At 42.2% G+C, this 25,260-nt stretch overlaps 2 protein-coding genes and 1 pseudogene across 2 annotated transcripts in view; 2 read left to right on the top strand and 1 right to left on the bottom strand.

Annotated features, from left to right (window-relative positions):
- Window positions 1–2,443: 2,443 nt before the first annotated feature.
- LOC139818283 (putative macrophage stimulating 1-like protein) overlaps window positions 2,444–25,260 on the bottom strand; it is a 63,136-nt gene continuing 40,319 nt past the window's right edge. The window contains exons 3-5 of the mRNA XM_071786903.1: window positions 3,011–3,241; window positions 2,689–2,919; window positions 2,444–2,607 (exon numbers count right to left, since the gene is read on the bottom strand). Of these exons, the coding sequence (XP_071643004.1) occupies window positions 2,444–2,607; window positions 2,689–2,919; window positions 3,011–3,241 (626 nt within the window). The remainder of the gene's footprint in view (window positions 2,608–2,688; window positions 2,920–3,010; window positions 3,242–25,260) is intronic.
- On the top strand, window positions 7,989–8,892 carry LOC139817755 (uncharacterized; annotated as a pseudogene).
- On the top strand, window positions 9,368–15,374 carry LOC139817375 (uncharacterized). Its single transcript, XM_071785414.1, has one exon. The coding sequence runs from the start codon at window positions 10,356–10,358 to the stop codon at window positions 11,604–11,606; it is 1,251 nt and encodes a 416-aa protein (XP_071641515.1). The 5' UTR covers window positions 9,368–10,355; the 3' UTR covers window positions 11,607–15,374.

The following is a 25,260-nucleotide window of genomic DNA, read 5'->3' as shown; positions in this document are numbered from 1 at the left end:
TGCATTTTATATAGGGTAGGTAGTCCAACAATGAACCAGTAGTACACTATGAACCATTGCGATATTTTATAAATGTAATGTTGCCAGATTTTACTTGTTGTCATGCAACGACTCGCATTTGAACCCTTTTTCGGCTCCCCAATTGGCCGGCAAATCGCGCGAAAGACGGCCGTTTGTGGCCACATTTTGCGCTTTTTAGGTTATAAAGTTTTTTTTGTAAGTTTTACGTATTTTTCATGTTTTTGTTGTTATATCTATTTTTTTTTTTATTATTTTATAATTTTGTGTGTATATTTGGCTTCATAATTTTGTAAGCAACTTTCTTTTGTTGCATTATTTTACCGTATTTTTTGAAGATTATCGTAAAAAATGTTGTATAGTTTACAATGAACTATTCTGTTTTTTACTATAGTTATATTGTTGCGCTCAACCGCGCGTTCGCTGCACTCACAACACACAGACACACTCGCGAACGCAGCGCGCGATCCCGTTGCCGGGAATAAAGACTCTCAGTAAGAAAGGAACTCGTTTAATGCGGAAATGAGATAATATACAGTCAGCTCGTGAACACGTCTGTTCGGCTCAAAGACCCGGCGGAGAATCTGAATGCCGACATCTGTCAACAAACAACGACAGGCCCGTCGTCAAGCACGTCGTCAGGCAGCGCTTTGCGACTGCCTTCCGGGTTTCTACCGGGCGTCTCGGCTCGGGCGCAACAATATTATATATGTGTTATAAGTCTTATTAAACTGACTAGTTGCTACAATAAATAATAATCTAAGTGAGAAAAAGTCTGATTAAAAATAATAATTTTGATTGTAAGTTTCAAATAATAAAAACATAACATAATTAAGTTAGAACTTTAATTTAAAGTCATACTATCCTCACCTTACTTATCATGTCTTATAATTATCTCTTTCCTAAATAAACATTTTAAAACATAGTAAAACTAAAATAACACTAACAATTCACAGTATAAAACATGTGGTTTATTGTAAAAAATGTCTAGGTTCATTGTGTACATAATAAACTATTTGACATTGTTTTAAAAAAATCGAAATTGTGGCTAAACTTTAAAAATAACTTATGAGTCATCTTATACAGTATGTAGCCAACTAAATTCATGAATTGTACGCAAAAACACAGATCTTCAACTCAATAATTAAGAGAGATATAAGTCTCTGAAATTTACACGGTTGATTGTTGGATTACCTACCCTACATATATTAGACATCCTGTATATTCTTTCATGTTCAGAAAAATTTAGTAAAATAATTTTTTTATATACTAGATATCATAAACGCGCGCTTTGCGCGCGCTATTTAGGTTTAACATTACATACAACTGTCAAAATATACGATGACAGCTACTCATGAAGTAAGCGCAGCGAGAGAACCAATCGGCATCGCGGAAAAGCGACAACATAACTTTGATAGATTCAAATATCGACTTTACATGCCTTTTTTTAGATAGGATTCTAAAACAAAATATTCCATTAAATTGTAGAAAAATAAGAACGCTATTAAATATTAGTATTATAAGTAAATAATGGTCCACGTCGGCATACCGTCAGTTATGTCGCCACAAAGAATCGTATTGCAACGACCTGTCATGCTACTGGGTCCTATACAAGGTTCTCCTCGTACATTAGGCTCCGGTGAATTACAATATCGTCTTCTAGTTCCTATGCCACCGTTGCAACTAGCACTACACGTCCATGGTCCCCATTCTGACCATCCGCCATCTAAAGGAGGTCCATCTATATCTGTACACAATTAAATGACTGAACAATAAGATACAAGATAAACAGTTAGAGCACGATGTAATAGTGATTATTGCTTTTTGTACTTTATAATAAATAAATATTAATAAGAATCATTAATAAATAAATAATATTAATGTATAAACATCATTAGATCTGTAAATATTATTTAGAATAAAGTTTTTTGCTAGAGGGTTTATTTCTAAAACTCAATCTTTTTCATACTCTCTTTCGGTTAATACCTGATGGTATACAATTCGCACTCCAAGTGGCCCAACCTTTCGGATCCACGGCGAGCGAGAAGAAATAAAAGATGAACGGTTGACGATGCACATAATAAAAGACGTTTGTTTCATTGCAAAATACTTGGATTATATTTTCAGACCATCTTCTCGGTGAAATCGTAGAAAACCATAAATTATTTCAGTTACACATTTAAATTATATTCAATGAAATATAAATGTATATTCAATTAGATTACTTTATAGTAATATTTGTCCAGAAATTTGTATTAAATATAAACTTAGGTGCTTTCTGTTTGTGATAAACTCTTACTCTAGGATATGTATTTTTTAGAAAATATATCCATTGACCTCGTTCGCCTAGTGTAAGCACATAAAATCTGTAAAATATAATACGTTATAAATAAGAATAAAAGATTTGTGAAATAAATATTTTTACTCACCCTGGTGTGGCAGGCATTAAAAGTAATGGTATTAGAATGACACCTTTGGCACGGATCATCAACATTAGTTTATTAGGTCTGACTATTTCTTCTTTGGACCACGTCGATAATGGTAATATTCTAGTATAGCGATCGGTTTGTGTATTCTCTATATGGCATCCTGCATAATAATTGAACAAAAGATAACGAAAAAAGATTTTAAAAGTAATTACAAGTTCTTATTTTGGATAGAAAAATATACTTGAAGCACAATCGAAAGCAACTCCTATCGCGTGTCCTTTCTCACTATTATAGTAGTAATAGATTGGTAAGAATGCTTTGTCTGGTTCAGGATGTTTCCATTCGAATAGCGGATTTGATGCTCCTTCATAATAAAGGAGAACATGTCCTCGGGGTATGCGAATAACAAAGCTACTCCACTTGCCAAGATATAATAAATGCGGTAATGTTTTCTTCTTCACCAAAATTATGTCTAATAAATGATTAAGAGAGAGAGAAAAAGAGAGAGAGAGAGAGATTAATTTTTAAATTTTTTTCATTCTTACAACATAATTTTAAATTACCCTTTTCTTCCGATTGATAATAAAGTAGTACTTTTTCATTATCTAAAGCTCCAATCTTAAGAATGTAACGAGATTTTAATCCGTCATCGGCAGTGAACACAAACGTTATGGAATCCGGCTGGTCGGGTTCCCATGCTTTTAATGAAAAATGTATGCCTTCTGTACGATATTCTGGCAGAATATATAATCGTCGTCCAATGCCGTGTCCTTTTACGAAAAATGTACATTCTTCTATTTGAGATTAATAGAACGAATATGAATTTATACCATCAATCAGTTATACTATTTCTGTGATTTTTGCAATTTTTGTAATTTCTAAGCATAAATTAAAAATTCTAAAAATAGAAAAAAACGCACTTTAACGAAAACATAAACTTTTATATTTTTAATATTTTGGAAGTAAACAATCCATATTCTTAATACTTTTTTTTCTTTCACTCTATTTCAATGATATTTAAATTATTGCATACAAAATGATATTGTAGCATAACATAATTTAATAGCCTTTAGAGACAAACAATTGGTTGTTTAATAAGTATCAATTTCTAATCAATTGAAGAAAAAAAGCGTCGAGCCGTAACAAGGTGTTAGTGTTAAAAGTTCTGTATTAATTCATATAATAACAAACGTTTCGGACCTTTATCGGACCATCTTCAGTGTCGCAAAAACTTAAGTCAAATCGGTAATTAGACGTTACAAATATTACAAAGAAACTTAAGTCAAAATCGGAGAAAGTAAAATGCAACGAATATTACAACAAACATGACGCAACTAAAATTAACGCAATGGTGAAACTGTTGAGTTCGGGGTAGACATACTGTAACAGTTATAATTTGGAAGTTAATTAACCAGGAACAATTGACAGGTAGTTAGTACGAATGTTTATAAGCGTCTCGCAACTCTAAACGCATGACCCGTTTGATATGTAAAAGGTTAGACCTTTTTAATCTGTTTCTATAATTATTCTGGTATAAATGTACAGACGTAACCGAAAGAAATCTAAGATGCGGAGGAATCAAATTATGCTTAATACAAACTTTAATGAATGTATGACGCTCCTTTTCTTCGATTGATTATTAATCTTATGAGCCTTTGTTACATATCAATTTTTAACTTGCTTTAAGTAATTTAGACCTTATACAAATAATGGAAGCCTCAGTTATATTTAGCTATATCATGGTATCAAGGCCATTGCACGTAACAATGTTTTAGTTGTAATCGTAAAGCCGTAAGAAAATAGTTATACTAGGCCGATTCTAACCCGGGAACTCCGAGGGGGGTGAGGGAGGGAAGGAGGTATCGGATAACGTGCGGGGAGGTGAGCGGGGCAAGGCAAGGGGGTATCGGATAACGCGGGGGGAGGGAGGAGGGGGGTATCAGATTACAAGGGTATTCAAGGGTATCGGATTACAGGGGGTATCGGATTACGCGGGGAAAGGGGGCGGGGTGACCTTGACATACTACGTGTATGACTTACGATGACATCACCGGGATGACTCACGTGTATGACTCACGTGCACAAGTAGAGCGTGGGAGGTCCGCGTGGCGGCCCGCGTTCGCGCCGCGGGGTCCGCGTGGGGGTCCGCGGTCGCGCCGCGGGGTCCGCGTGGCGGTCCGCAGTCGCGCCGCGGGGTACGTTCGCAACGACGCCGCTAGGCGGCGTATAATGGTAAGACTAACTCGATAGCAAACGTGTAGGAGCATGTTTTATCGATGACGCATCGAACTTGTCGAAACATGTTTCGCGGGCGCCATAAACATATTTTTCTAGGAAAAAGGGGTGTTATCGCGTATACTAAAGAATCTTTCTACGCAGTGCGCTAAACAAAAGAAGAAATGATCTTTTAAGATTCAATGGAGCAAGATTTGGAGCGAGAGAGAGAGAGAGAGAGAGAGAGAGAGAGAGAGAGAGAAAGAGAGAGAGCAAAGGGTATATAACGAGGGATGAAGCGCGTCAAGCCGTAGTAGTATGATTTGAGAGCATATGTGCAGCGATACATCGGTCGAAAAGTATTGCGGTTTCTTTATTATTCTGTGGTTGAACATTATCACGTGCAAATGCTCTGTAAAAAAACTCTGTGAAACAATTTAATAAAAAAATAGTGCAAAATAGATAAAACATGGAACAATTCGAGCAAACCAAACGCAATCTATTGGAGCTATCCCACCAAGTCGCTACCTTGGGTGAATTTTTCACATGAGCATGGGCGCTGCAATGCGCGGAATTCGTTGTGCAGTTCGAGGCACGCAGTAGTGCCAAACGTTCGCGGCTCTCGATCGGGCATAGGCAATCGTTGGTGGCCAAAATCGCGCGACTCGAGGGTGCAAAGACACGATTGGAAAAACATTTTATCCATAGCGGTGGTAATTATGCGGACACCGGTAGCAGTGGCGACACGCGCGCGGCAAAACTCGTTTTGCGAGAGATCAGTGTCGCGTTCGAAACGCGTATAATGATCGGCGCGGTAATTAATGCAGACTATATAGAACCGCGAGTTTTTGGAAGATGCCTGCAGCGTAGTGCTCGAGCAAGTGCAAGACATTATAAAAACACATAACTGTGTCAAAGTGAACACCGCGTTCAACGGGGAGTTTGTGGCGGGCGATAAACGTGCCAATAAGAGTCTGAACACAAAAAAAACAAAGAACTCTGTCGTACATCAAACTTGCGCGAGTAGTACGAGCGACACGTTATTGAACCCACATTAGCGTCCCTCGAGAAGTTCCAGGAACGCGACAGTGGGTGGGCGTTGTCGCGAATCCTCCGAATTTGACGGTGAACGTCAACAGGTACTATCCGTTTCGCGCAGGGTGTCACCTGAAATTGTCTCAAGAAATTAAAACGAAGAAAGCGGTGATCAATGTGCAATTTATGGACAATGCGTGTTTTGCGTGGTCAGTGGTCGCCGCCTTACATCTGGTCGAAAGACATTTAGAACGGGAATTCTCATACCCTCATTATACAACAGTACTGAATTTACAAAACATTAAATTTCTAATGATTAAAAAGTTCGGACAATTAAACGATATATCCATCAATGTGTATACCATCGAGGGACAGAAGACGTCCAACGTTCTTCCAATACGACTTACCGACCGGAAGAGTGATAAACACGTGAATCTGCTGTACGTGCAGGACCCACGAGACGACAATGTGGGACATTTCGCGTGGGTCAAGCATTTATCGCGTCTCGTGAACTCGCAAATTAATAAGAAAAGACACAAAAAGTACTTTTACGATCGGTAAGTACCTATACTTCTTTTAATAATATATAAAATATTATATATTTTCTTGTATAAAAAATTTACAAAAATTGTGTTTTTTTGCAGATGTTTACATTATTTTAGTTCGAGCAATAAGTTGCAGTCTCACACGGCAGACTGCCGAGAGGTAAACAACTGTGCCATCCGACTACCGAGCGAGGACGACAAGTGGCTTAGCTTCAAGAATCACAGCAGGAAAGAGCGACTTCCATATGTCGTATACGCCGACTTGGAGTGCGTGCATTGAGGAAGGCACAACTGGAGACGGAACACACGTCATACGCCTATCAACATCATCGGGTATTTAGTATACTACAATGCTCGTATGATGAAACGTTATCAGCGTATTGATTTCGTCACGATAATGATTGCGTCGCGTGGTTCGCCGAGGATCTCAAAAGATTGGCGCATTGCGTAAAGACTATCTTGTCCGATAATGTTTGCATGGTAAATTTAAGGGGACTAGGCAGTCAGAAAATCGATTTTTTTTTTATTGCATTTTTCGAAAGTACTATCCTTTCCGAGTAAAATGCCGTTTGGTTCATGTTAAAATTCGCAAAATTAAGGATTTGACAGCCAAAAAGGTCGAGCGTTCCATAAAAAGCGTTTCTGCGCGCACGTAAATAGACGAGTGGCGTCGAGCGGGACAGAGGTTTCTCGTATTTCAAAGTAAGTGAAAAACAGTTAGCCTATCGTATTTTCAGTATGTATACAAATATTCGCACACAGACTTATTTACTGGTGTATTTAATATTACTATGCTGAAATGTTATTGTTATTCTAAACGTGTTAGGAGCAGCGTTCTTCAATTTCGATCGAGCATTCAAAGTAAAACGTGTGCCGTTGAGAAAAATATTATTTTTCATTGCACTTTAATTTGGCTTATTAATTATGAGTGATACAGCCAGACATGATAGAAAATGCAGAGGAGGCAGGCCGAAAAAAACGCAAGTTTCTTGGCAATCAATTTGTTAAGAAAAGCCAAAATGCGGAAGGTGAAACTTCGTCATCCAAAAAAATAAAAAGTGCTGATTTATTTTATGCAGTTACTTCTGATCTTGAACTTGAAATAATAGACTTTTTTAATGTTTTTAATGTTATTGCCTCACTCGTTATGTGTAAAAAATGTGGGGAAAGTGTCAAGTTTGAAAAGTGTCTGTATCGCGGACTTGGTTTTCAAATTAAAATATCATGCAATAAATGCAGCGACATATTTATTCACTCTTCTACTGCATCATTCATAGGCAGTAATGTTGTGTATGAAGTTAATTCAAAACTAATTGCAATTATGAGATGTGTAGGTATCGGTTACAGTGGTTTACAACTTTTTTGCGGACTTATGGATCTGCCCCGGCCCGTGGTTCGGCGTACATATGATGTATTTGTAAAGCAAATGCGCGATGTCGCCGCGGCTATCGCTAAATTATCGATGACTTCGGCAAGACTAACACAAGAAATTCATCAATCTGAAAATGCGGAAAGCTTAGTAGTTTCTGGAGACGGCACCTGGAGAAAACGAGGGTTTCAATCTTTACACGGCATTGCATCTCTCATTGGACACTATACCGGAAAAATCGTTGATGTTGGTCTTAAATAAAGTTATTGTGCTGCCTGTAAACTTTGGGAACCTCGCAGTGGTACCGACGAATATATGGATTGGCTAGATAATCATGTAGACGAGTGCCAAGCGAATCACGAAGGCTCTTCAGGCAAGATGGAAGTGGATGCGATTCTTGATATGTTTAAAAGATCCGAGGATAAATATAATGTCAAATATAAATATTATATTGGAGACGGAGACTCCAAGACATTTAAAACAATTGTAGATGAAAAACCGTACGGCGAAGGCTTTCAAGTTATAAAAAAGGAGTGCGTGGGACACGTGCAAAAAAGAATGGGCACTCGACTGCGTAACGTTAAAAAGAATACTAAAGGACTCGGTGGTAAAGGGAAATTGACGGACAAAGTTATCGGAGAATTATCGAAATACTATGGTAACGCTATAAGAAATAATAATGAAAATGTTGAAAAAAATGAAGAAAGCGATTATGGCTACTTTATATCATAAGTGCTCGACAGACGCCTGCCCGCAACATCAGTTTTGTCCGGAAGGAGCAGATAGCTGGTGTACCTGGCAAAAAGCAAAGGCCGAAAAAAAATTAAACAATTACAAACATAAACCTGCACTTTCCGATGATGTTTTTAAAGTAATATTACCAATTTATAAAGACTTAAGCAACGAGGATCTACTCACGCGATGTATCGGCAAATATACGCAGAACACAAATGAAGGTTTTAACAACTTGATCTAGAAAATAGCTCCAAAAGCGGCATTCAGCGGGACCGAAATTGTGGAAATTGCAACATATTTGTCAATTTGTATATTTAATAATGGCTCAAATTTATTATTATTATTTTTGGAGCATTTACACATGCATGTTGGAGAACGCGCTGCGGCAGCGTGCGCGGCGAACGACGAGCGGCGGCTGCACGATGCTGAAAATGACAAAAAAAGGAGGTCAAAAGAGAGCCGAATCAACAGAAGGATTGTTGAACAACAACAAGCTGATGCTGATGAAGATCTGGAAACATCCTATTACGCTGCTGGAAATTTTTAAGCGAGGTATGTAGTAGTTATTGTACTCAAAAGTTTTTAAAAACTTTAAACGCGTTTTTCTCTAAATCTTTTTTTCTTTTCGTTTTGCAGTAATTGCAAAAAGCCGGAGGTTCAAATTGATTTAAAAAAAATTGAGCATATGTAAAACATGTCTAGTTAAGGCCTGAACTTACGCAGAAGTCTGTAAAAACTTCTGTTTTGACAAAAAAAAAATAAAATAAAATAGCTCCTTCTTTTCAATGAAAAATCACGTTTTTTTACATTTGCAGCTGCCATTTTTTTAATTTTGATTTTTTTCTTTTTTAAATAGGTTCAGTGCAGAATGGGGTCTTATAGAGTGCCAAATTTTCTAGGAAAAATGTACAATTAAATTTTTTATGGCCAGGATCACTGCAAAACTACAACGGCACCAGAAAAACCGCCTATGCATCAGAAAACTGTAGCGCGCTGTCATATATATATATATATATATATATATGTTGTGTCGCCGGTAAACGAAAGTCGTGCACGACGTAGCCCATAAGATAAATAAGATAAATAAATATATAAGGGCAGCGACGCAGACACATACATACATATACATAATTAACAACAAGGCGGCGTAACTTCAAGCGTCTTCGGTGCCTGTGATATGGGATCTGTGGCTTCCGCTATCTCCGTCTCGTTTCCAACAAAATAGGTCGTCGTGACTGACATATAAGCCGATTGGTGGATGTAAGCGAATCAGAGGGCGGATTTAGGATCCACCAATAGAGCGAATCTTACAGTTATTAACAAATAGCGGGAATCGTGGCGCGCGACCAGCGCGACTCGAGTCAGTTGGCAGTAGTCAATCAAAGAGCACGGTTATAGCGGAAGCACGATCGCACAATTTATTACACATTATACAAAACGTGGTCGCGACCCGAGTCGTCTCAAAGGCGTCATCGCGATCCGAGCATAAGCTCGAGACGTCATCGTGATCCTGAGTCGACATCAAGGCGTTGTCGCGACGTGTGCGTGTGTCCTACGCGTTATTACATGCAAACATCGGCTCGACCTGAGGCACATCCTCAAGACGTTGTCGTGACCGAATATATTATATACGAATAATTAGATATGATACACGAATATTATATACGAATAATAATACGCGAAACGCGAGCGCATTACTGTGCACCTTGCCAAAAACGGACATTGTAAAATAATATGAACAAAAATAAACAGACATACGAAACCACAGTGTGAATACGAATAGTGTTGATGCTGAAAACAATCCATGGTGCCTCCTGTGAGGTGTATGGTTCATGAGCAAGAACGTAACGAAGCGACAATCGAAGACGACTGCTTCCACGTATTCACGCGACCGGGCTTGCCGACCAGGCCGGAATTGCCAGAGTGGTGCAACAGCATATCGCATCATCTGTATTTATAGTCAACTAACGTAAGTTGTTCATTCCTAATCCTCATACGAATCGCCTAACAATGTCGGAAAGAATCAAGCTTCTCATGCAAAAACGTACCTCTCTAAAATCTCAGATTACTAACGTAAGCAATCTTCTCGATAAGGGTAAGGTGGATAACGCCACACTAACATTGCGAATTGCCCGCCTAACGGAATTATATCAGAATTTCGAAGATCTTAATGACGAACTCGTGGTATTAGAGCCTGACGAAGGACATCAGGACGAATTTACACACATTCAAGAACGTTTCTATTCTCTCGCGGGCAAGATAGAAAACATTTTAGGCGCGGCAAAAAATACGAACGCGGACGCCGGCATAGCAAACGACGAAACGCGAAATGATAATACAGGAGCCGTCGGTTCGGTCAAAAAAAGGCGAATCAAATTACCCGAGGCGCAGTTGCCGACGTTCGATGGCAAATACGAAAATTGGCTATCATTTAAAAACGCGTTTCGTAACATGATAGGCTCACAAACAGATTTATCTGATGTGGATAAATTGCACTACTTAAAATCCGCGTTGATTGATGATGCAGCTAATAAGGTGAGAATTTTCGCTATCGATGGAATAAACTACGTAAACGCATGGGAATTATTAGAACGCTCGTATGAAGTAAAGCGAGTATTAATCTCACGACATCTTTCACTAATATTGAATACGCCCGTGTTAGACAAGGAAACGATGAACGGTTTATCCAAGCTTGCGGACGATACACAACAACATGTCGCTTCGTTGGCGGCGTTGAATGTTACCGTTGGATCCGAAATGATCGTTCACATTTTAGAAAGTAAATTACCGAAGGTCACTTTAGAAAGATGGGAGGCCAGCTTAGAGAGAGACGAATTTCCAAAACTCGATCAACTGTACGAATTCTTGTACAAGTCCGCGGTCTGTGCGTCGAGAAAGGAAAGAGCAAAGATAGGAGATACGGAAAAGGGCAAAGGCGAGCCCCCAGGCAAAAAGAAGCGTTATGCATCGAATCAAGCCTTACTCATAAATTCTTCACGTAACTGCATAGTATGCAAAACTAAGAAGCATCCACTTTACTTATGCGATAAATTCAAGAAATTGCCCGTACCTAAACGCATCGAGACAGTAAGAAACGCGAAAATTTGTTACAATTGTTTACGTTCCCACCGGGACTCTCCTTGCAAGTTCTCGAATTGTACTATTTGTCAAAAACGACATAACACGCTCTTACATTACGATCAGTATGCGAGCACGAGTAAACAGGATGCTTCGAAGCCCGCGACCGCCAATCCCGAATGACTAACCGACTCGCACGGGGAGAGAACAATAAGCCTCGCGACAATATTACCCATATCAGCGCCACAATTATTGACGAGTGCGATGGTATACATCCGGGATCGTGAGAGTAATCTCATCAAGGTCCGTGCTTTACTAGACACGTGCGCTACCGCGAATTTCATTTCGGAAGCCGTCGTAAAACGTTTAGGAATGCGAGTCATGGCACACTCAATACCGGTCGGTGCGATTAACGACACGATTACCGAATCACGAGGTTTAGTAAGAATTACGATACAATCGACTATCGATGAGTTCCGGAAAGAATTAACATGTTTAACGATACCGACTATTACAGATTTAATTCCATCTGAAATATTTCCCCGAGAGTCGATTAAAATACCCGCAAATATCAGATTAGCCGATATAGATTTTCATCTACCGAGACCGGTTGATTTATTGATAGGTTCGGGAACAACGTTATCGTTATTTTCCGTCGGTCAGATTAATATCTCACAAGCAGGCCATGACTTATATCTACAAAAGACGCGTCTCGGATGGGTGATTGCCGGCGGCGCGACAACAAAGGGCGCGACGAAAATGACATGTCATTTAACGGCTTTAGAAATTCAATTGTGCAAATTTTGGAATATCGAGGAGATCGCGACACATAAACCGAAATCTAAGGAAGAGATTAAATGTGAAAAACACTTCTCAAACACCGTGCAACGCGATAGCACCGGGCGATATGTGGTTCGTTTGCCATTTCGTGAGAAAAATCAATGTCTCGGCGAGTCGCGAACTATCGCACTTAAACGCTTAATATCATTAGAGCGTAAACTTAATGCAAATGCCACGTTGAAGATGGAATACACACGGGTTATAGAAGAGTATATAAATTTAGGGCACATGTCAATAATAGAATTTCCCGAGGAAGACGGATTTTACATGCCCCATCATGCAGTGATTAAAGAATCAAGCCACACCACTAAGGTTCGAGTGGTATTTGACGCGTCCGCGAAAACTAGCAACGGCGTATCTTTGAATGATCTATTAATGACAGGACCCACGATACAAAATAAACTATTTGCACATTTAATCAGATTCCGTATATACGTAGTTGTCATTACGGCCGACATAGAGAAAATGTATCGCCAAGTCCTATTGCATAAAGACGATCGACGATATCAGAAAATTCTTTGGCGTAGAAACGGCGAGATAACGACATTGCTATTAAATACACTCACATTCGGCAACACTTCTTCTCCATTTCTTGCAATCCGCTCTATAGTACAGCTCGCGAAAGACGAAGGTCATACGTACCCTAAGGCGGCTAAAATCCTCAAAGAACATATGTATGTAGACAACGTATTATCTGGCGCCAAAAATGTCGAGGAAGCTCGCGAAATCAGAGACGAGATAATTAATTTGTTAGCTCAGGGTGGTTTTACAATTAGACAGTGGGCTTCTAATGAAAAAGAGGTCATTAAGGATTTAGCTGACAGTGAGATACACACGAATTTTACGATAAACATAGATCGCTCGTTAAATACGTTAGGCATAATGTGGAATACGCGCACCGATACAATATGCTATTCAGCACAACCGACCAAGCCTACAGAAAGATTAACGAAGCGAAGGATATTAGCCGAAATCGCGAAGATTTTCGATCCATTAGGATTATTGGGACCCGTCGTTCTATATGCGAAGAAAATAATGCAAGATGTATGGCGATGCGGAGTACATTGGGATGAGTCGGTTCCGCAAAATATATGTACAGAATGGTCAGAATTTGCTCGGCAATTAGAATTAATAAATACGGTTTCCTTTGAACGCAGATTATTGATAAATAATTATCAAAACGTGCAGCTACACGGTTTTTGCGACGCTAGTAATAACGGTTACGGCGCGTGTCTCTACGTACGTTCGATAGGAAAAAACGGAAAAATAGTCACTAGACTACTATGTGCTAAATCCAGAGTCGCGCCATTGAAATTGATCACTATTCCTCGACTTGAACTTTGCGGCGCATTACTACTAGCACGATTATACCGCGAGACGATAAGTGAATTAGGTATTAATATCGATGAAACAACCTTATGGTGCGATGCAACCACAGTACTGCAATGGTTGAAGATGTCACCTCATTTACTTAAGACTTACGTGGCGAATCGAGTCGCGGAAATACAAGAACTAACCAGCGGGATCGAATGGCGACACGTTAGGTCGGAAGACAATCCGGCGGATGCGATATCAAGGGGTCAATTACCCCACGCCTTCTTAAAAAACCACACCTGGTTTACTGGACCTTCGTGGCTGGGTGAAAATGAGGGCAAGTGGCCCAACGAAAGGATACGATTAAGCGAAATACCCGAAACAAAGACAAACACGTGTTTAACGGTGACATCCAATAGTTTAGAATTATTTGAAAAATATTCCTCTTACTCTAAATTGCGTAGAATCATCGCGTATTGTCGTCGTTTTCGACTTGATAATCAATACACTGGATCGTTATGCGCGGAGGAAATTAATGAAGCGGAGATACGTATTTTAAGGCTTCTACAAGCTACGCAATTTTCAGATGAAATTAAAATCCTTAAGAATAAGCGCGTAATAAACCAAGGGAAACTCGCTTGTTTAAACCCATTTTTAGACAAAAACGATTTAATTCGCGTCGGAGGACGTCTACAAAAATCACAACTGACATTCTCACGAAAGCATCCAATCTTGCTACCGAATCGACATCGCTTAACCGATCAGATCATACGTGAATTTCATGAAGTCCATTACCACACGGGAATTCAGACTACCTTATATATTCTCCGACAAAAATTTTGGATAATGGACGGTCGAAATCAGGTGCGAAGAGTGATACGTGCATGCACGCGTTGCTTTCGTTTCGACGCCAAGGCAATAGAATATAGAATGGGTAATCTTCCGGCGGTCCGTGTACGCGAAGCGATACCATTTACAAATACTGGAATTGATTTTTGTGGCCCTTTTTATATAAAGGAAAAGAAATATCGAAATAAAACGCGAATTAAAGTATACGTATGCATATTCGTATGCATGACTATAAAGGCGATACACCTCGAAGTGGTAAGCGATTTGACATCCGACGGATTTCTCGCGGCATTACGACGATTCGTTGCTAGACGAGGAATACCGAGTCATATATATTCGGACAACGGAACTAACTTTGTGGGTGCAAATAACCAGCTGAAAGAACTATACGTTTTATTCAATTCAGACAAACATAAAATTTTATTAGATAATTTCTCAAGCGAACGCCGCATCAAGTGGCATTTCATACCACCAATAGCACCGCATTTCGGCGGTCTGTGGGAATCGACTGTGAAGCTATTCAAACACCATTTTCGACGCGTTGTTGGCGATTCTTTATTTACATTTGAGGAGATAAACACTTTCACAATCGAGATCGAAGGAATTTTAAATTCCCGTCCTATTACCTCTCTTTCTTCCGATCCGAACGACACGTTAGCCTTGACACCAGCTCATTATTTGATTGGCAAACCGCTAACCACCCTCCCGGAGGGAGATCTATCTTCTGTTCCAGCTAATCGACTATCTACATGGCAACATATTACGAAAGTCCGGCAAGATTTCTGGGCTCGTTGGAATCTCGAGTATTTGAACGAGCTTCAAAAACGCCATAAATGGACCAAAGATGGACCAGAGTTGAACATAGGGACCGTCGTGCTCCTGAAAGAAAAAAATCAGCCGTGCTTACAATGGGTACTAGGCAAAATCACCACACTACACCCAGGTGAAGACGGAGTAGCTCGAACGGCCACAGTCAAAACCGCCACCGGAGAATTAAAAAGAGCGGTTAAACTTTTGTGTCCTTTGCCAATCGAAAATTAATTATGCGAACTAATGTATTGTCAAGCGAGATAATAATAAGTTACTCGCTATCGTTTTTATATATCAATTCGATGCGAGCGTTATAGCTATATAAGGTTGATCGTTACCCTCTCAACGGGGGGAGCATGTTGTGTCGCCGGTAAACGAAAGTCGTGCACGACGTAGCCCATAAGATAAATAAGATAAATAAATATATAAGGGCAGCGACGCAGACACATACATACATATACATAATTAACAACAAGGCGGCGTAACTTCAAGCGTCTTCGGTGCCTGTGATATGGGATCTGTGGCTTCCGCTATCTCCGTCTCGTTTCCAACAAAATAGGTCGTCGTGACTGACATATAAGCCGATTGGTGGATGTAAGCGAATCAGAGGGCGGATTTAGGATCCACCAATAGAGCGAATCTTACAGTTATTAACAAATAGCGGGAATCGTGGCGCGCGACCAGCGCGACTCGAGTCAGTTGGCAGTAGTCAATCAAAGAGCACGGTTATAGCGGAAGCACGATCGCACAATTTATTACACATTATACAAAACGTGGTCGCGACCCGAGTCGTCTCAAAGGCGTCATCGCGATCCGAGCATAAGCTCGAGACGTCATCGTGATCCTGAGTCGACATCAAGGCGTTGTCGCGACGTGTGCGTGTGTCCTACGCGTTATTACATGCAAACATCGGCTCGACCTGAGGCACATCCTCAAGACGTTGTCGTGACCGAATATATTATATACGAATAATTAGATATGATACACGAATATTATATACGAATAATAATACGCGAAACGCGAGCGCATTACTGTGCACCTTGCCAAAAACGGACATTGTAAAATAATATGAACAAAAATAAACAGACATACGAAACCACAGTTTGAATACGAATAGTGTTGATGCTGAAAACAATCCAATATATATATATATATATATATATATTATTTAAAAAAATTTTTTTACTTACTGTTTATGGTACTAGTAAACATTACCTAAAAGTACTAGTCACAATTGTATTCATTTCCTTGTAATTAATTCCCAAAAAAGGTTACATTTTTACCAAATCTGACTGCCTAGTCCCCTTAACGCGAGACGAGTGGGAGACATTTCACAGCGCGACAGACTGACACATTTGCAAAAAAACGTTCGCGCCGGATGATAATCGCGTACGCGATCATTGTCACCTGACCGGTCGTTATAGAGGTCCCGCACATTCAAACTGCAACCTAAATTATAAAGATTCTCACTACATTTCCGTAATTTTCCACAATTTATCGAGCTACAACGCGCATTTTATTATCACGGAGATAGCTGCCGCGTTTGCAAGCTCGATCGATGTACTACCAATAACAAAAGAAAAGTACATCTCATTCACAAAACACGTTAAAGATACCGCCAAAAGATCAAATTCGCGAAGCGACATAAAGTTAAGATTCGTCGATTCGTACAAATTTCTTAGCATGAGTCTCGTAAAATTGGCATCCTTCCTCGATAATAATAAATTAAAAATTAGACGTTCCAAATTTTTCGCGTTATCCGACCACGATTTCGAATTATTGACGCAAAAAGGTGTCTTTCTATACGAATACGTGGATTGCGTGAACAAGCTGGAAGACTCGTGTTTATCACCGCGCGATTCATTTTACAGTTCCTTGACCGGTGACACCGTATCCGAGAGCGATTACGCGCACGCCGCAAACGTTTGGCAACGATTCTCCGTTTGAACCCTAGGCGAATACAGCGATCTATACCTCAAAACCGATGTCTTATTATTGGCTGACGTTTTTAAAAATTTCCGCGACAGTTGTATCGCCAGTTATGGACTTGATCCCGCGTACTACTACACTTTACCAGGTTTTATGTGGGACGCCATGTTGAAACATACGCGTGTCAATTTTGAACTGCTCACTAACATTGACATGGTCATGTTTATCGAACGTGATATTCGCGGTGGCCTGAATCAATGTTCAAACAGATACGCGCGGGCCAACAACAAGTACATACAGTCGTACGATCCATCGAAACCGTCATCGTACCTGATGTATTTCGATGTAAATAACTTGTACGGCTGGGCGATGTGTCAGCCACTGCACTACGCAGATTTTCGATAGGTCGAAGACGTTTCGAATTTCGACTTTAGTGCGATTGCTTCGGATTTGCCTACGGGTTATATTCTCGAGGTCGATCTAGAGTATCCGCAGAATAAACACGACGCGCACGCTGATCTACCGTTCTGTCCGACGCGCGATAAACCTTCCGACAAACGGCATGGCAGGACAAACTTCTCGCCACGCTGTACGATAAAAAGCGTTATGTCATCCATTATCGCAACCTGCAGCAGTGCACGCACCACGGCCTTTGCGTCACAAAGATACATCGCGTATTGCAATTCGCTCAATCTGCGTGGCTCCGCACTTACATTGAACTCAATACAAAATTTAGAACACTGGCCAAAAATGAGTTCAAGAAAAATTTATACAAATTGATGAATAATGCTGTTTTCGGGAAAACGATGGAAAATGTACGCAATCACGTTGACGTAAAATTATTGACAAAGTGGGACGAACGATACGCCGTGAGGGCAATGATTGCGCGACCAAATTTCCACAGCAGGAGCGTGTTTTCGGAAAATTTGGTAGCCGTTGAACTGCGCAAACTCCAGGTAAAATTCGACAAACCGATCTACGTCGGCATATGCATCCTCGACATGTCGAAGGTGTGCCTATACGAATTTCACCACGAGTACATGTCTCCCCTGTACCGCGACATGTGTAGAATTATGTACACCGACACCAATAGTCTAATTTATCATATCGAGTACGACAATGCGTACGAGAACATGAAACGTGATATAGCCAGGTTCGACAGAATGATTACGCGGTCGATAACGCGTATGGTATGCCAGTAGGATAGCTGTGAGGGTTCTAACTCACGGAGTGCCTGTCGGGGGGCGGGATGAGGAAGTGGAATGCCGTAAGCAGTGGGCGAGGGGATGGCGTCGGCAGAGGGGCACCGCCTCACTTTCCACCCTAGGAAGGAAAGTAGTCGCGATCACGCGTCTCGCGCGTGTCCGCTGCCCCTCTGCCGACGCCATCCCCTCGCCCACCGCTTACTACATTCCCTATGCGTTCCGCTTCCTCACTCTGACCTTCGACAGAACTCCATAAGGTAGAAATTAACTAGAACACGGTGTTTACCTCATGTAACATTGCACGAAAACTGTAGGTTATTTTGATAACATGTAATTTTGAGTATAAACAAAAAATTAGAGAAAGTAAAAACAAAAATATCATTATTTTTACTCAAAAATATTCACATATCGGCGTAGATGGGTTTCCTCAACTTCACTTGAAGGCTGCGGAACTCGACGGCGATATTATTTTCCGCGAAGACGCTTCGACTTTGTCGGCAAAACTTGACGGCGATCTTATTTTCCGCGAAGACATTTTGACTGTAAAAATTCGTCGTTCTCGCGTATCGCTCTTGGGGCGTTCGCGGGTTACGGGTCACGGGTCACGGGTCACGGTGGTCGCGATAGCGATAAAGCGCGGGAACGTTCGACAACTACTGTTCGCTGTAAGGTACGAAAAATTCGTCGTTTTCGCGTATCGCTCTCGGATCGGGACGTTCGCGGGTCACGGGTCACGGTGATCGCAATAGCAATGAAACGCGGGAACTTTCGACAACTACTGTTCGCTGTACGGTACGGCGAAGTCGTTGAATCCCCGTCTGGTGGCACGAGCGAGCGAGACAACGACGATGGTAATCGATCGTCGGCCCATGGTGATCGATCGTCGTCGTCGTCGTCGTCGGAGATCTCTTTATCACGTGTCCGGTACGCGCAAGACGCGTGGTCGTATGTTGTTGTTGTCGTTGTTGAGGTTATTTGTCAAAGCAGTCACGGGGATGACTTTCGAAAACGACGTTCTAGGACGCGTTGTTATCTGCTGCCATATTAACCGCATACATCCGTCGCGGCTATTTTCGTTCGTTTTTCAAGATCTCGGGAAGGAAACGACGCGGTTACCTCTGACCCTATTTTCCATCGCTCATAGGGCGACGAGATCGGAGGCGCGTGGTTCTCGGGACATATATAAGCGCGAGAAAGCACGAATCTTCGCGCAATTAGATTGCCAGTTTGAAGATTTTGAAAGTGCGAGAACGTTGATGGTCTGAGCTCGGGCGGTACGTATATATGAAGAGAAAGAGTGCCATGGAGAGTAAACTGAAAGATAAAGAAGTTCTGATGTCGTTGTTGGACGAGCCGTTCGAGGATCAGGTCGTAAAAGTCGAACGCACGTCGACGGATATCAAGTCGGTCAATTTCGCTTTGCTCGATCTGCTGCGCGAAATTTGTAATCCTGAATGTTTGGCGTCGCGGAATTTGAGACTGTTGCTCGCAAGCGTCTCGAAGTATCTTACGACTACGAATCAGAATCAAACCGATTGCAACATAAAGAGCTAACAGAGCTCTATAAATTGTGGCTGAAGGAAGGTCCTGAGAATCCTATCTGTTCAGAGAATGATATGTATAATTTCATTTGCAATCGACTTCCATCAAAGTTGTATTCGTCATTAGTGAGTGATCTAATGACACAAGATACCTTTTACGAATGGATCAACTATCACGACAGATACGTCAAAAGTTTGCCTGTCGTTATCCTCGCCGCGATTTCGACGAATCATTCGTACAGCGTGGAGAAGCGGGACGAGGAGGAGGCAGTATGCACCGACGGGCTCGACGCGTTGTTCGACCTGACGGAGTCGAGTCGCGATCTCGATTGTATGATGCATTGCATACCGCAGTATATATCGAAGATGAAGGATCGACGGATGCTTACCGTGAGGTCGCCCGGGAAGATCGGATCGCAGTTGATCCGTCTGGACGTCTTCGACGTCAAGGATATCGCGAATAAGGAGAGGCGTGATTGGTGGAGATACGCAAAATTGTGATTTCAGATCTTGACCACTTTATCGCGTACGGATCGCAAGCGACAGTTACTGCGCCAGTTATTGGATCAAGCGACGGACGATTTGAAGAAGATTCCCGGGGTTATGAAGAAGACACGGAACGTCGTCTACAAAAATGGCCAGAGCAACGTTTGAAAAAAAAAATTATATTGCGCAAATACGCATACTTTTTTTTATTACAGATAAGATAAAGAAATACGTATATGTATCTCGAGACAAATAAATATACATATATCCGAATTATTTTCTACTCTACGCTATTATTTCTTACTTTTCCTTATTCGTAGGCGATTCTTTAAAGACACAGTGAATATCGGGGAAAAGGAAGAGGATAAAAAGTACAGTAACGGACAAAGTTTTGTAGGTTCTCTCTCTCTTTATTTTTAACACTTAGGGATTTACAATAATTTCTCGGTATTTCCGAAGCACAGAGCGGCTAACTCGCAATCAACGACGTCATTGTGATCGAAAAATTTGCTCTCGCGTGTCGCTCTCGGGACATTTGCGGGATCCGTCACGGTGGCCGCGATAACGATGAAGCGCGTCAACTTCGCGTCGATCATGCCGGTTATCGCGCGCAACGAGGCGATTGACGCAAAGGTCGAGGTTGAACATATGGAGCACGCTGTTCATCGAAACGATCAGACGAGTCGTGGATGTTTCCAGGCGTAGGGTCGACAGATTATTAATCTTTTCAAATCGTAATGTTAAATGTCCGTTTTCGATGCACATCGGTGGTGAAGCGCGCTCGTTCTTGCCGCGCTATAGGTGGGACAATACCGCGCGTTTTTGATCGACGAGTTCCTTCCACGTTTCAGGCGAGAGCGAGATCTCCTTGCCGTGGCAATCCCCTATGACGATGTGCACGTAGCACGGGAGTACGGCTGTGATACCGACGTCTATAAAATTGTATCCCGTCTTAGTTAATAGGTATCTTCTTTCCAACATTCGCACCGGATGACGTTCGACGTCGCGTTTCGAAGTACTGACGTCGTCGTCGTCGTGACTGGAGATAAAAAAAATTATTCTTAGATCGTAGGCGAGCGATACGGGATCGTCGCAAACTCACTACGTGTTTTTCCAGGAGTCGACGTTGCCCCGAACGGAGTTTCTAATTCCGTCGATTGTTCGTTGACTCTTCTTCTTCTTTTTTTCGCGCTACCGACACCGTTCTCGAGATTATCGTCGGATTGGAGCTGTTCAAAATACGGGGCGTGTAACGTCGAGCACATCTCTTTCTTTATGTTTTTCTCCGTTGTCGCGGTGCGGTTGACGGATCACACGAGAATGAGTCGTTTGAGGGAAGTCGAGGCGAAAGATAGTTTGAAAAAATAAATTACGATTACTCTTCTTTCATTAATATTCTCAAGAGCGGCACGCAAAAAGGGAGGGTTACGTCGAATCGTTCTATTTTTCCTCTTCTCTATTCGACGTCCCCCTCGCGTCAATTTGAACGAATCGATTCAATAGATCTCGCAGTTGCATCATCAGTCCCTCTCTCGGGCAGGTAATACCAAGGATCCCCAGATCAAATTTGCCGGATGTCGTTATGGTTTTCGTGAATTTGTTGAATTTATAGAATCGGTTTTTACTGATGAAGTATAGATTACCGTCGATGTATTGAAAGGCCGACGATACGCTGTAAGGTATTTTCGGAAATATCATGTCAATGTGGTAGAACTTAACGATATTCATTGAACAATCGTCTATCTTGCCCACCAAATTATCGTTGTACATGATGAAAGTTCGTCCTTCGTTCGTGTTCAGCACGGCGTTGATCTTCGCGTTCGCATCGGGAATTCCAAAATTTGTGTAAGGTCTCGGCCAAGTTGACACTAGCGTTACATGCGGAGTAGCTCATATTGCCCGCGAACAGCACAATATTGCCCGAGGGCGCCTGATACCCTGCCGTTAGACGCGTGAAATTCTTAGGAAAAAATTTCATGTAGTCCGTCAATAGCAAGGGTTTCTTGTAAGTTTTTCCGTCTATATCAATCGACCACATGTACCGTTCGTGCGAGATGTGCAATCGACCGTTCATTATCAGTACGGTATCCACGTTTCGCAAAATGCACAGATCCGTCTCGACGTCTTTCGTAGTCGTCGTCATCGTCGTTGTGGTAGTCGTCGGTGTAGTGGTCATTAATTTTGGAAATTTAGCGTCTTTTTTAGCGCCGTACAGGTGTTGAATGGAAAGAACGTCTTCTAAACTGAGTTGAACGAGGAATGTATTATCAGGCACAATTGCGTGCATCACCGAATCTTTGCGGGGGCTGTGCGCCAAGCCTAAAGCGTGACCAATCTTGTGCGTCAGCGTGTAAAGTAAATTGTACCTTCCCGGGGGATGCTTATTCAGCTGTATGTGCCACGTCTCTGTTTTGTCCACGTGCACCTTTGAGACGAAATTGGGTTCTCCGGTGAGAAAGAACGCGTGAGCGATCACCCCGTGGGGTGACCGTCAAACAAATCCGAACACATTTTGTTTCGTCGGGAGTTTAGCTTCATGTGACGTCCCTCACAAAACGATATCAGAATGTCGGGATTTAGCAAATCGCTCTCGAACGTCAACGACGAATTCGCCGCCCACAGATCGAACGCGACTCGGGCCGTATTCAAGATCCTGTCGTTCGTCAGGTGGAAGTTCTATCTGAGATGTTTCCTCGGCCATTTGTCCAAAAGCGGGGCGAACGTGCGCCCCGAAATGTCCTCGACGCCGCATCGCGGTTTACGCATTCGATTCAGCGTCTCTTCGTTTAATTCCGTTGCCGGATAGTTGATAGAATTCTTCAAACAGCGAGATGGCTCGATAGAACTCCTGCGTAGTGTTGTTGGATGATGAAAATCGCTGTACACCGTTGTTTTCCAGATAGCCATATTTTTGCAGATAATGGATCACAGTCTCGTCTTGATTCGAATTACAATTTACCGCTACGACGGTAATAATCACGCACGTAATTACGCGCGCGAGCGACATTGGCGAGAAGGGCGGAAATGAACGGTGCGTTTCCCTCCTCGTCCTCTCGAGAAGCAATAAGCGTCACCGCCCGACCGAAGCGCGATTGACCGACGTATCGAGCGATGCGTTACTTTTTTTTCTCCGATCGCCACCGACCAATCGCGACGCGGGTGGAAGATCTCAGTAAGTCTGTAAAAATGTAAGCTGAACTAGATATCGCGACGCAGGTCAGAGGCGTTGAGTCGTTATCTGGCGTGCCGACGACGCTATATAAGTGCCGACGATGGATCAGAAGGAGGAGGACGATGAGGTCTCTCTCAATCTCGAAATTCTGTCCGGCCTGGATAGTTTACAGTGACTCATTATCGGACAATTTTGAGATATATTGCAGCGAGTCGTTTTTGTCCGACACGGACAGCGTCGAATTCGACGACTCCTCATCGCCGATCTCCCACGAACGCGAAGCAATCGCGTTAAAGGAGAACGCTCGATAGAATCTGACAACGTACAGTCTGAGAAGAGAGATCGGTTTTCGGTCTCCGCGTAAGAAAATGTGGATGAAGACTGTAGTGGCTCAGAGCGCCAGAGCGAAGTCTTACATGCGTGGAATTCCGAGGAAGTTTTCGAAAGGAGATCAGAGAGAATCGTCTTTCGAGAGATTCAAGGAGATTTGTCGAAGAATTCAGTATACCTCTAGACAGCAACGATTGGACCATGTGGCTGAGCACGTGTCATTACGCGTTGAAACGTCCTTGAGCGATCAAAAAATATGCAGGAGGAGGATCGCGATCTCGTCAAACTCGCCACGGGACGACTCGCGTCGATTTGCCGGACGCGTATCGCGAGTGGGAATGACGGTGCGACGACCGTCTCGCGTCTTGCGAGAGAGATGCCGAATAACCTGAAAAACCTTGGCCGAGATATACACCGGAACGTTGAATTCTCTTATCGCTCGAGTAGCGCGATTGGAAGAAGCGAGAAACGCTCTGCGTCAACGTTTCGCGCAGGTGGGTGACGGTCACGGTGAATCGAGCAAAGGATTTTCGTGGACGGAGATCGAGACGGCTTTCGACAATCACGTACTGACCGGTGCGGTGATAAACTCAAATCATGTCAATCCTTGACTATTTCTCGAGGACGCGAGGGACACGGTTCTCGAACAAGTGCGCGTCAATCACGAGAGACACGTGTGCCTAAAGGTCAACACGGTTTTCAATGGCGAGTTCGTCGCGGGAGCTCAAACCGCCGTCAAAAACGTTGCCACGAGAAATCGCCAGCTCTTTCCTATGTCCGATTTGCGAGAGTGGTACGACAGATACGTGATCGATGCCACTCTGGCGATCTGGATGAGTTTCAGGAACGCGACAGTGGTTGGGCATTGTCGCGTATATTGAACCTGATGGTAAACATGAACAAGTGCAATCCCATGCACGCTGCGTTCGTCAGACAACGCGTGTTTCGCGTGGGCGATAATCTCCGCTCTGTATCCCGTTGAAAGAAACGCGGACAGGAGTAGCGCGTACCCCCACTATTCGACGATACTGAATCTCAACGGAATCGAGTTTCCTATGACTCTGAGGCAAATTTCGAGGTTCGAACAACTCAACGACGTGTCCGTCAATGTTTTCACCACTTGGCGGAAGGAACGGAACGAAAACGAAATCGTTCCTTTGCGGCTGACCGACGATAAGAAGGATAGTCACGTCAATCTGTTGAATCTGTTAGATTCGCGAAACAACTCGAACGTCGGTGATTTCGTGTGGATAAAGAATCTGTCGCGATTGGTGGGGTCTCAGTTGAACAGGAACAAAAATATGAAAAACATGTGCGATTGGTAAGTATAAAAAAAGAGTCGTGCAAATCAGATGTATGTG

Source organism: Temnothorax longispinosus, chromosome 8 (assembly GCF_030848805.1).
Source record: "Temnothorax longispinosus isolate EJ_2023e chromosome 8, Tlon_JGU_v1, whole genome shotgun sequence".
Lineage (NCBI taxonomy): Eukaryota > Metazoa > Arthropoda > Insecta > Hymenoptera > Formicidae > Temnothorax > Temnothorax longispinosus.
This window is presented reverse-complemented; position numbering and strand designations above follow the sequence as displayed.